The sequence below is a fragment of the Podarcis erhardii genome (genome assembly GCF_964252035.2).
Source record: "Podarcis erhardii genome assembly, chromosome: 7".
In the NCBI taxonomy this organism is placed as follows: domain Eukaryota; kingdom Metazoa; phylum Chordata; class Lepidosauria; order Squamata; family Lacertidae; genus Podarcis; species Podarcis erhardii.
This window is the reverse complement of record NC_138511.1, coordinates 18,211,272-18,223,862: the sequence shown is the minus strand read 5'-3', so window position 1 is coordinate 18,223,862 and position 12,591 is coordinate 18,211,272. Positions and strand designations below refer to the sequence as shown.

Genomic DNA, 12,591 nt, shown 5'->3' with positions numbered 1-12,591 from the left:
ATGACCCCAGCTCCCTTTCACAGTCCAGAACTCTGTGTGATGTATAAAATATTCTGCTTTAAGACAGAAAGTTGCAGCACTGGAAATAGTGACATCTTACCACAAGCTTATTCCAATGATCTCAAAATAATAGGATGTTTTGGCATACGAGCGTCTGATATATTGTGTAGTATGTTTCCTTTGCTTTCCTCTGAAGTCTTTCTTCCCACCCTGCGCTGCTTGGTTTTCTCCACTGCCCCTTTCCCCTACATTCCTCTTACCTGTCCTGCCCCCATTCCTCCAGGCAGCCAAAAGCTTTTGCTTGTCAGTTTATTCTAGTGGGCTGTGAGCTGGACTCCACATCAAACTCCTTTGTTGAATGAAGTTGTCCTTGTCTTTCTCTCCCCCACCCCACTTGCCTGCGTTAATCAAAAGTGTTCCGTCCACCAATATATCTAGCTCCCCCATTTTCCACGGCTGCGTGAACGAGCGCCTGGCTGACCGCACGCCCTCCCCCACTTTCTCCACGGCCGACTCCGACATCACCGAGCTGGCCGACGAGCAGCAGGACGAGATGGAGGACTTTGACGACGAGGCCTTTGTGGACGATACGGGCTCTGACGCAGGGACTGAGGAGGGATCGGACCTCTTCAATGATGGGCATGACCCATTTTACGACCGCTCCCCCTGGTTCATTTTAGTGGGAAGGTTGGTGAGGTTAACTGTAAGAATGGCCAAGGGGGGCTAGCTCTTGCCCTGGACTTCTGGTGCCAGAGCTATTCAAGCCAAGCCATGGGTGATGGGTGTGTTCTGAGCTCCGTACATCCAGGCCTCCGCTAGTTGTATAATTTCGTTTTGGCATGTTGTTATTTATTATGAATTCTGCTTTGGGATTCTCAGCTTCAATGGGTTGTATCCAACATTAGTCCTATGTACCAAGTTTCTAGTCCATGGCTACTGTGGCCACATGTCTCAGTAAGTGATAAAACCAGGACTTGTAATGAATGAGCAACATACTAAATGTATGATGCTGAATTGCTCCCATTTTGCTCTGCCCTCTGTGGGGCCAGAAGCAACAAACCCTAAGCCTTGACTTGCTGTGAAGTGTGAGCCAATGCTCATGGTTAGTTTATTTCCAAACAAGCAATGATGGTTTCATATGTCACCTTAAGCCCAGTGCACCTGATTTGCTACTTCCAGCTCCAAGGAGAGCAGAGAAAAAAGGGAGGTGGTTGAGTGGCATGCCATGCTCTATGGCTTACTGTGACATGCAAATAAGGCTAGTGAGTGTCAAGGTATGGGCAATACTTGGTGAAGTCTTCAGAAATTAGAGGAGGACAAAAGAGGGGCTTTTGTATTCAGCGGTTAAAGCTACAGTCATCTTTGTAGTTCCTTCTCTCTACTTGCAGAAGATAAATTATGTCTCTTTGGTGCAGAAAAATATTTTCACTAATGTCACCCAGACACCCCACCAAAACATTTGTGCTAACCATAGTTTGAGGTTTGAAATATGCAGGTGAACCATGGTTTGGAACGGCTTTCAATTTCTCCTCAGCTCAGAAGCCCTACAGCTAGGCATAGCAGCACAATATTGTAATGACTGTCAGTTCAGAAGTTGCATCAGAGGAAATGCATAACAGTGGTTTGCAAACTCACTTCAAGCCATAGTTTCTGGTATTGTCATCTGATAATGAATCATGGTTTGTCAATTCAGGCATCACACCGACCCATAGCTAAGCTTCCTTTAACCATTCCTTGGTGTCATATCTGAACTGAGTTCCTATATCTTTTACCACTGTGAGGTTGATTGGTCAGTGATAGTGATGCCCAAGACCACCCTTATTGAGCTACATAATCAAGCTGGGGGAATGGACCCTGGCAATGCATTCCCCCCCCCCATCTTTACTCAACAGTAAGTCCCACTGAATCCAGTGAAACTGCATGGATTTATGATTTCAGGTTGGGTTCCCTGTGTCTAGCTGAGACACTCTGCTGTTATTTCATAGAGACCACAGTATCAAGAACCCTCTTTTGGAATGGTGAGGGCCTACCCTGGGGTGAGGAACCTCTGGCCTGTGAGCCAAATTGGATTTGGCATAGGTCCAAATATCGCCCATGAGACCACTCTTCCTAAACAATGCCCAGCATTTGGCAGAAAAAGACTCAGCTCCAAAGAACCACCCTGGAGCTTGCTACAACTGCTGATCAACTAATTGGCAGTGTATCTTCATAGGGGCTTCTTTGAAATGGACGCCTGGTGTTGTAATGACATCAGATAATTAACAGCTGGGAGGCCCCACCCACCTGTCAAAGTTGCCCTGTGGTAGGTGGGGAAGAAAAAGGATTTGAATGAATACAGTTCTCGCTCCTATCTGTCCCATTCCCTGATGCCTTATTTTCTAGTTCTGTTTTGGCCTCAGGGAATAAGGAGCCTTCAGATCACACACCATTACCCATGGTTCCTTACAGCTGAAATCAGTCATTTTTGCATGTGTGTGTGCCTTGGCTGCCATCTTGTGGCTCAAAATGAAAGAGCTAGTCCCTGTGGCCATATCTTTTGGCATGCTGGGTTGTCGTGGAGGCCTGATGTTCTCATTGGGTTTAAAAGCTGGAAGGGGAGGTGGAAAAGGGTGGCGGCTGTGGAGCATTTTCTCAGAATCCTTGAAATGATGTTGTGTTTATCTAAAGAAAACAACAGCAACCCACCATTATCATTCTTTTGAGTTCTGTTGTCTTTATGTTTTGATGCAAATCTTCATATTAAATTTTATTTCTCATTTGGTTTTTGTGTGTGTGTGAATATGCCACTCTACCTCACCAACCTTTCTGCTAATATAGCTCCCCGCACCCCTTTTTCAGTCTGCTGCTGTGTTGCCTTAAATAAAATTAGATTTAAAATTGTCTTGAAGGAAGTTGGCAGATGGAAGGAGGTTCTTCCACTCAGTGCAGAAGTAATTTCATGGAATTTCCTGCTGCAAAGATCATAGTCATGGCTGTTACCTTAAAGAAGCGATGACAATCCTGTGACCCAGGTGTTGTTGGACTACAACTCATAATCCTTGGCCTTTGGCTTGGCTTGCTGAGGTTGCTGGGAGTTGGAATACAACAACATCTAGCGGGCAAGCACAGGTATTTGGGGAGAAATTCAGTTCACATTTAAAGGCGAAGTTAATTTTTGCTTTCCAAAACAATACTTGAACTGACATTTCCATCCTTTGTAATTTGGACTTCTCTGAATCTTGCGGTGCAGTTCTCTAGCCAAGAAGTGTGTATGAAAATGCATATAGCTGCTGGGAAACACTTGAATAGGGTGGAGGCACAAAAAGTAGATCTCCTCCTCTGAGTGCATAGCCCCATGGCTCTAAGCACCATCAATTCTCCGAATAGAAAATTCAGCTGCTGAGTGAGGATGGAACCGGAGCCAAAATGCAGCCCCTTCAAAACAAGAAGGTGTCAGTGTGCTCAGGAGAGCTCCACGTTTTTCAGAAGTACAAAAATATTTTATGGGCGGGGAGAATAGAAGAGGATGAGCTTCTCCTCTGCAACCCCTGCTCCCCAACCAACAGCCCAGTGAAGATTGGGACAATGGGAGGAGGTGCTAATTGTCAGGAGCCCCTAACAGGATCATCCCTCACTGCAATATTTTGTTGCAGGTCCCACTTACCTTTTAATTAACAACCTTTTAAAAGGCCTTAGATGAACTGTGTGCTGCCATGAGAGAGGTTTAAATGTGCTTTGGAAAATGAAGCTTCATTGTTGCATATATCCACCTTTCTTTGCAGGGAGGGCTTCTGCATCCTTGACCCCCACCACCGATGCAGAGAACCTCCCAGGCAGAGGGATTTTAAGGATCCGTGAGAATTCTATGGGGCAGTCGGTGTTAGAGTTGACAAGTGTGGGAGAACCTCAGTGTTGTATCCAACAAAGTCCTACTCGCGTAAGAGCCATTGAAATGAATGGGCCTAAGCTAGTTATGGCCATTCATTTCAGTGAGTCTGCTCTGAGTAGGACGAGCATAGGCTACAAACCTCAGAAGCATTGCCATTGCTCAAGCAGGGCAGGGGATATAATTCTCATTGAAAGATATATGATCTGGATGATCCCTCTGTTGCAAGGGTATACAAGTGTAAATGGTGAAGAGATGGGGGAAGACTTAATTTGCAGCTTGTTCTACCACATGAGAGGCAAGTGTTTTAAAAGCTTATATTTATTCACTCCTAGTGTTCAATAATGACATAGTAACTCGTTGATTCTCTTACTTGGTACAACCTCTCTTGATTCCACTGGGAGTGAAAATGAAGCCAGACTTGATTTAATAGAAATGTTGCATTTTTTACAAGCTCACAAATGACACAACATTCCCTTTTGGCATATTCAGGAGTCTCCATCTCTTTGGAGCAGACTGAAAAAAATGAAGTAGATCCTTAACTGATTTATTCCAGTGCTGAGTTGCGGCTATTTCTGTTCTCCATGTTTTCATTTTGCTCCTAGCTCTTTATTAATCTATTATTTTATTTTTATTTTGTACTGCCATTTTGTTGTCATTTTTGTTGTAGAATTTATGTATATGTTTATATAAAATCATGCATTTTACATCACTCACATTCTTTTCATTTCAGGAAATGTCTGCCTGGTGGGGCAAAGGGCATGGGGATGGCAGAATAGACTAATACCTTGCAAGCCACTAGCCTACAGTATATGTCTTCCTGCCCTTTATTCCTGTTCACACTTGAGTATGTTTAGCCAGTTATGGCATATAAAGCTTCCCCCTCAGAGTTTGCTACAGTCCAAGTAGATAGGAACATAGGTAGCTGCTTTATACTGAGCCAGACTTGGCCCCATCTAGCTTAGTATTGTCCTCCCTGGAGATCTTTTTGCATACAAGGCAGATGCTGTTCCACTGAGCTACAGCCCTTCTGAGAAGGAGCTATTTGAAGTTAACGTAAGCAGGAAGGGTAGGAGGGAGTGTAGTGAGTCTGATACTCACTACAGCTTCTTCTCATCACACTAAACTATGGTTTAGCTTGTTGTCTGAACACAGCCCTTCTTGGATGTTGGGCAACATCACTGAAATACACATGGAAGGATGAGATCAATATTAAGCCCCATCATATTTCCCCTTTTAAAAGTGCTTCTGCCTGTTTAGAATTGGCATTGTGAATAAAGGTGAACACTTAAAAAAAACAAAAAACCCCAAAACCCCCTGTAATTTACTTTCATGGTGTACTTGAAATATTTTCATCAAGCTTTCATCCTTAGTAATGTTGGTATTTGGCTAAGAAAAACCACCCCACGTTTATAGCTCTCTTCCATTTCAAACATCTTCTTTGATAAACCAACATCTTCATGTCTAACTCACTACCATTGAGTGGCTGGTTGAGTTTTTATGCATTGATGCAAATGTGTTGAAACTGGTTTGCAGATTCCAAAACCTAATACGGTGCCTGTTCAGGCTGACAAGTGCAAGCTTCAGTTTGTAAGGGGTGTTCTAATGTTTGTGCTTCTGTATAATATCTCTCCTTTAACCCCCCCAGGGCCTTTGTCTACTTGAGCAATCTTCTCTACCCAGTCCCACTCATCCACAGAGTGGCTGTGGTCAGTGAGAAAGGGGAAGTGCGTGGATTCCTGCGTGTGGCAGTCCAAGCTATAGCTGGTAAGGTGCTGTGCTTACGCTCTGCCCTTCCATGATTCCTCATGGGAGCTTCTTTCAGCACAAGGGCCACATTCCCTTCTTGCCAATCTTCCAACTCTATGATTCTGGGGGCCTCCCCCCAGGTGGAGCAGCGGATGCTCATTTACCTTTATACAATCGTCTTGTTTCTACACATCCCCTCTCTGCCTGCCCTCCAGGCAACCAAGAGGCAATTTCAGGGTTCAAGGACAGATTCTAGCCAGGCATAAGTGGACCAATAAGGGTGCAAAGCAGGGTGTGTGTTGTGTGTGGCCTGGTTAGAGCCCCAAAGGCTAGATAAAGAGGCCTGAGGTTCCCTGTCCCTGCCTTTTGCCATCTCATGCCAGTGACAGCCTCTCCAGTTCACCCTACTTGTGGTCTCCTGGTTTACAACAATTCATCCAAAGCTGAACACAGTAGCTGCCTTCCCCCCTTTGCGCCAAACTTAAGAAAATGGTGGCTGATTTTCTTTGGTAGCTCAGTTCAAATCTCTGTCCTTCAGTAAGGAGTAACATAGGAATAACATAAGATATTTTCCAGGGTTGTGAAATTATTTATACAGTGTGGTCTAGTGGTTAGAGTGTCAGATTGAGGCCTGGGAGACCTGGGTTCAGATCCCTTGCTCAGCCATGAAACTCACTGAGCCAGTCAATTTCTCTCAGCCTAACCTACCTCACACCCCTTCATGGATCACTGCCTTGCCGTGGCGAAGGGGCTTGAATAACTCAGAGAAGCTATGAGCTATGCCGTGCAGGGCCACCCAAAATGGACAGGTCATAGTGGAGAGTTTTGACCAAACGTGATCCACCTGGAGCAGGAACCGGCAAGCCACTCCAGTATCCATGCCAAGAAAACTCCATGGACAAAGGCAACAGGCATATAAAAGTTATGACACTGGAAGATGAGCCCCTCAGGTCGGAAGGCGTCCAACATGCTACTGAGAAAGAGCGGAGGACAAGTACAAGTAGATCCAGAGCTGATGAAGTGGCTGGGCCAAAGCCGAAAGGACGCTCAGTTGTGGATATGCCTGGAAGCGAAAGAAAAGTCCAATGCTGTAAAGAAAAATATTGCATAGGAACCTGGAATGTAAGAACCATGAACCTGGGTAAGTTGGATGTGGTCAAAAATGAGATGGCAAGAATAAATATTAACATCCTGGGCATCAGTGAACTAAAATGGATGGGAATGGGTGAATTCAGTTCGGATGACCATCATATCTACTACTGTGGGCAAGAATCCCGTAAAAGAAATGGAGTGGCCCTCATAGTCAACAAAAGAGTGGCGAAAGCAGTACTGGGATGCAATCTCAAAAATGATAGAATGATATCGATACGAATCCAAGGCAGACCTTTTACAGTAATCCAAGTTTATGCACCAACCACTGGTGCTGAAGAAACTGAAATTGAGCAATTCTATGAAGACTTACAACACCTTATAGAAATGACACCAAAGAAGGATGTTCTTCTCATTATAGGGGATTGGAATGCTAAAGTAGGGAGTCAAGAGATAAAAGGAACAACTGGCAAGTTTGGCCTTGGAATTCAAAACGAAGCAGGGCAAAGGCTAATAGAGTTCTGCCAAGAGAACAAGCTGGTCATCACAAACACTCTTTTCCAACAACACAAGAGACGACTCTACACATGGACATCACCGGATGGGCAGCATCGAAATCAGATTGATTATATTCTCTGCAGCCAAAGATGGAGAAGCTCTATACAGTCAGCAAAAACAAGACCTGGAGCTGACTGTGGCTCAGATCATCAGCTTCTTATAGCAAAATTCAAGCTTAAACTGAAGAAAGTAGGAAAAACCACTGGGCCGGTAAGATACAATCTAAGTAAAATCCCTTATGAATACACAGTGGAAGTGAGGAACAGGTTTAAGGATTTAGATTTGATGGACAGAGTGCCTGAAGAACTATGGATGGAGGCTTGTAACATTATACAGGAGGCAGCAACTAAAACCATCCCAGTGAAAAGGAAATGCAAGAAAGCAAAGTGGTTGTCCAACGAGGCCTTACAAATAGCGGGGGAGAGAAGACAAGCAAAATGCGAAGGAGACAGTGAAAGATACAGGAAATTGAATGCAGATTTCCAAAAAATAGCAAGGAGAGACAAGAAGGCCTTCTTAAACGAGCAATGCAAAGAAATAGAGGAAAACAATAGAATGGGAAAAACCAGAGATCTGTTCAAGAAAATTGGAGATATGAAAGGAACATTTCGTACAAAGATTACCATAATAAAAGACAAAAGTGGAAAGGACCTAACAGAAGCAGAAGACATCAAGAAGAGGTGGCAAGAATACACAGAGGAGTTATACCAGAAAGAAATGGATGTCTTGTATACCCCAGGTAGTGTGGTTGCTGACCTTGAGCCAGACATCCTGGAGTGAAGTCAAATGGGCCTTAGAAAGCACTGCTAATAACAAGGCCAGTGGAAGTGATGATATTCCAACTGAACTATTTAAAATTAAACGATGATGCTGTCAAGGTGCTACACTCAATATGCCAGCAAATTTGGAAAACGCAGCAGTGGCCAGAGGATTGGAGAAGACCAGTCTACATCCCAATCCCAAAGAAGGGCAGTGTCAAAGAATGCTCCAACTACCGCACAGTTGCACTTATTTCACATGCTAGCAAGGTTATGCTTAAAATTCTACAAGGTAGGCTTAAGCAGTATGTGGACTGAGAACTCCCAGAAGTGCAAGCTGGATTTCGAAGGGGCAGAGGAACCAGAGACCAAATTGCAAACATGCGCTGGATTATGGAGAAAGCTAGAGAGTTCCAGAAAGACATCTACTTCTGCTTCATTGACTATGCAAAAGCTTTTGACTGTGTCGACCACAGCAAACTATGGCAAGTTCTTCAAGAAATGGGAGTGCCTGATCACCTCATCTGTCTCCTGAGAAATCTCTATGTGGGACAAGAAGCTACAGTTAGAACTGGATATGGAACAACTGATTGGTTCAAAATTGGGAAAGGAGTACGGCAAGGCTGTATATTGTCTCCCTGGTTATTTAACTTATATGCAGAATTCATCATGCGAAAGGCTGGGCTGGATGAATCCCAAGCCGGAATTAAGATCACCGGAAGAAATATCAACAACCTCAGATATGCAGATGACACAACCTTGATGGCAGAAAGTGAGGAGGAATTAAAGAACCTTTTAATGAGGGTGAAAGAGGAGAGCGCAAAATATGGTCTGAAGCTCAACATCAAAAAAACGAAGATCATGGCCACTGGTCCCATCACCTCCTGGCAAATAGGAGGGGAAGAAATGGAGGCAAATAGAAGGGGAAGAAATTTTGGGCTCCATGATAACTGCAGATGGAGACAGCAGTCATGAAATTAAAAGACGCCTGCTCCTTGGCAGAAAGGCGATGGCAAACCTAGACAGCATCTTAAAAAGCAGAGACATCACCTTGCCAACAAAGGTCCGTATAGTTAAAGCCATGGTTTTCCCAGTAGTTATGTATGGAAGTGAGAGCTGGACCATCAAGAAGGCTGATCGCCGAAGAATTGATGCTTTTGAATTATGGTGCTGGAGGAGACTCTTGAGAGTCCCATGGACTGCAAGAAGATCAAACGTATCCATTCTTAAGGAAATCAGCCCTGAGTGCTCACTGGAAGGACAGATCCTGAAGTTGAGGCTCCAATACTTTGGCCACCTCATGAGAAGAGAAGACTCCCTGGAAAAGACCCTGATGTTGGGAAAGATGGAGGGCACAAGGAGAAGGGGACGACAGAGGGCGAGATGGTTGGACAGTGTTCTCGAAGCTACAAACATGAGCCTGACCAAACTGCGGGAGGCAGTAGAAGACAGGAGTGCCTGGCATGCTCTGGTCCATGGGGTCACGAAGAGTCAGACACGACTAAACGACTAAACAACAACAACAACCTACCTCACAGAGTTATTGTGAGAACGAAAAGGAGAGGAGTGTGGGAGGAACCAAACTCCTTAGAGGAAAGGTGTGCTATAAGTGCAATAATAAATAAAATGAACAAGATCAACTGAATAGCTGAGTATTGTAAACCAATAGCTGAATTCTACATTTTTAAAGGGCCTACTATAGTTTCTTTGAAAATCTAATTGCTCATCTGATTGCTGTATCCATTCCCAGGGCCGGATACAAGTAAATAGTTGTGCTAGCAGGAGCCAGCTCAACCAGTCCCACCAGTGCAGTGGGGCTTCCTCCCCCTTGTTTCCCCATGCACCCTCCCATTAGCTCTGGGGGGTTAGCAGAACCTCTAAAACAGCAGTTGGGTGGGGGAGAGGGGAGATGTTCTGCCTGGAAGGCCAAAATGCTCACATTGATGGAGCAATCATAATCACATGATGTTGAATTCCTCCCTATGTTTTGTTCTTTTAGCTGACGAAGAAGCCCCTGACTATGGATCTGGTGTTCGGCAGTCGGGCACTGCTAAAATCTCATTTGATAACGAGTATTTTAACAAGGTAACCCGCAACTTAAACGAGCTCTTGTATCTGTGTGTTCCTGTCCCTTCTGGTGTAGAAAGCGGACAGAAAGCTAACTTATCACTCCTCTCTCCCTTTTGGTTTGCTCAGAGCAACTTTACGTCGGTTGCAATGACCCGTTCTGGGTTGTCCTTGGAGGAACTGCGAATTGTAGAAGGCCAGGGCCAAAGTTCAGAGGTCATCACACCTCCTGAGGAAATCAACAGAATGAATGACATGGGTAAGTGATGCAGCTCCTAGGAAAGGTGGGACAGGGTAAACGGAGGCTTTACGTTGAATTTAGGGTTAAGTGCAGGATCGAAACAACAACAGACCCATGCAGACTGGGGTTCCCCTCCCTTCAAATCAGGGATGGGGAGCCTGTGGTCCTCTAGATGTTGCTGGAGGCCAACTCCTATCATCCTTGAACATAGTGGCTATGGTTATGGGAGTTGGAGTCCAAGAACATCTGGAGGGCCTGGTTTTAATCAGTGTTAATAAAAGCCAATGCAGCCACTCATGAAGAGACACAGCAAGGAGCCTCCTTTCTGGATGGTGCTCCCAGGAGCCTTTAATCCAGAGATGAGGAACCTGCAGCCCTTCAGTTGTTGCTGGAGTCCAACCTCCATCATCCCTGACCATTGACCATGCTGGCTTCTGGAGGCTGGTATCACATAACATCCAGGAGGGCCACAGGTTCACCATCCCTGGCCTAAATACTGCAGTACAATAACAACACATACTTTTTTTTTACCATTACAAAACTTAAATGAACTGTTAAATCTTGATTTAAAAAATAAGCATTGCCATTTGTGTGAACCTAAACCTCAAGTAAAAGTATCAAGACATATCTAAAAATAGCCCTGAAGCTGATAACATTAGCACCTAGCATACCTCCCCCTGTCTTGCAGTCTTTTTATATGACAACCCCAAAGGCCAAAAGGGCCCCTCATAGTTCTTCTGGAAGCAGATCCATTATGAAGGCTCTGGGACCAGGGGAGGGCAAGCAAGGCAGGCGGATCAGGGCAGGGGCACGAGTGGCCCTCTGGATGTTTTTGCACTACAACTCTTGCCATCCCTGATCACTGGCTAGGGCTGATGGGAGTTGGGACATCAACAGCATCTGGAGGGCACCATGTTGTTGACCCCTGATTTAGAAGTGGGTGTGTAGCTTCCTGAGGGACACGGGTGGTGCAGTGGATTTAATCACAGAGCCTAGGACTTGCCAATCAGAAGGTCAGCAGTTCGAATCCCTGCGATGGGGTGAGCTCCCGTTGCTCGGTCCGTGCTCCTGCCAATCTAGCAGTTCGAAAGCACGTCAAAGTGCAAGTAGATAAATAGGTACCGCTCCGATGGGAAGGTAAACGGCGTTTCGGTGTGCTGCTCTGGTTCGCCAGAAGCGGCTTAGTCATGCTGGCCACATGACCTGGAAGTTGTACACCGGCTCCCTTGGCAACCCCAGAGTCGGTCACGACTGGACCTAATGGTCAGGGTCAGGGATGTAGCTTCCTTTCTTCCCATCCCACATTGAGCCTGAAGAGCTGCTGTCAGTACAGGGATGGACCCAAATAGTCTGACTTGGCATGAAGCAGCCTCCTGTGTCCTTGAAGCATCTTGGGAAATTCAGATGCCGTTTTGAGCAGCTGCTTGGGGAAAGCGCCCCATGACACTGAGGAGCAGGAAAACCCTGACTGCCTCATGAGTCAATCCTTTCCCCTTTTCAGACCTGAAGTCTGGCTCGTTGCTGGATGGCAAGATGGCCATGGAAGGCTTTACCGAAGAAGTTGGCGACCACCTAAAACTGGGAAGCGTCTTTACTTTCCGGGTGACAGTGCTGCAAGCCAGCGGCATCCTCCCGGAATATGCAGACATCTTCTGCCAATTCAAGTAAGTTTCACCTGCAGTGAGCAACAGCAGTATCTGTGGGTCAGAGTCTTAGTCATTGTTTTGGAAATTCTGAGCTGTTTGGGAACTGCCGTGCAAGGGTGAACCTAACCCATTCCGGGGGTCCACAGACAGAGGAGTGTGGTTTACTAGCCAGAGCCTCTTGTTTGACTTTGCTTCCAATTCTTCAAGCCCTCTAACTAGCATGGAAGGAGGGTGGGAAACTTTCCTGAGGTTGGGACAACAGCATATTTTAATGAACATTTTGACCCCTCTGTCAAACTTCCTGTGGAAGTGGGGTGGGGAACCTTTTTAAACTATGGAGCAGCAGTTCTCTTCAGGACAACCTTCCGGAATAGGTGACAAAGCATTCTTTTGCTAAACTGGATTGCATTTTTGTCGCCCTAGCTTTCTGCATCGACATGATGAAGCATTCTCTACTGAACCTCTCAAAAACAATGGCCGAGGGGCGCCTCTTGGTTTTTATCACGTCCAGAACGTAAGTGGAAGTGGGTCTGCTTCTGATGGGTGACCTCCTGATCTGTCACTGTTGTGGAACGGGCATGTTCTATCTCTTGGGAGTCAGAATAGCACAGCTTTGAC

General features: G+C 45.5%; 1 protein-coding gene across 8 annotated transcripts in view; it reads left to right on the top strand.

Moving 5' to 3' along the window:
* The window catches only part of KIF1B (kinesin family member 1B), a 136,283-nt gene that overhangs the window by 96,881 nt on the left and 26,811 nt on the right, over positions 1 to 12,591 (top strand). For 4 of the 8 annotated variants that reach the window (XM_081870708.1, XM_081870710.1, XM_081870707.1 and 1 more), the window contains 6 exons: positions 415 to 687; positions 5,514 to 5,632; positions 10,019 to 10,104; positions 10,216 to 10,345; positions 11,829 to 11,991; positions 12,397 to 12,487. In XM_081870708.1, the coding sequence (XP_081726834.1) occupies positions 415 to 687; positions 5,514 to 5,632; positions 10,019 to 10,104; positions 10,216 to 10,345; positions 11,829 to 11,991; positions 12,397 to 12,487 (862 nt within the window). The remainder of the gene's footprint in view (positions 1 to 414; positions 688 to 5,513; positions 5,633 to 10,018; positions 10,105 to 10,215; positions 10,346 to 11,828; positions 11,992 to 12,396; positions 12,488 to 12,591) is intronic. The other 4 variants (XM_081870711.1, XM_081870709.1, XM_081870713.1 and 1 more) reach the window with 2 other exon arrangements.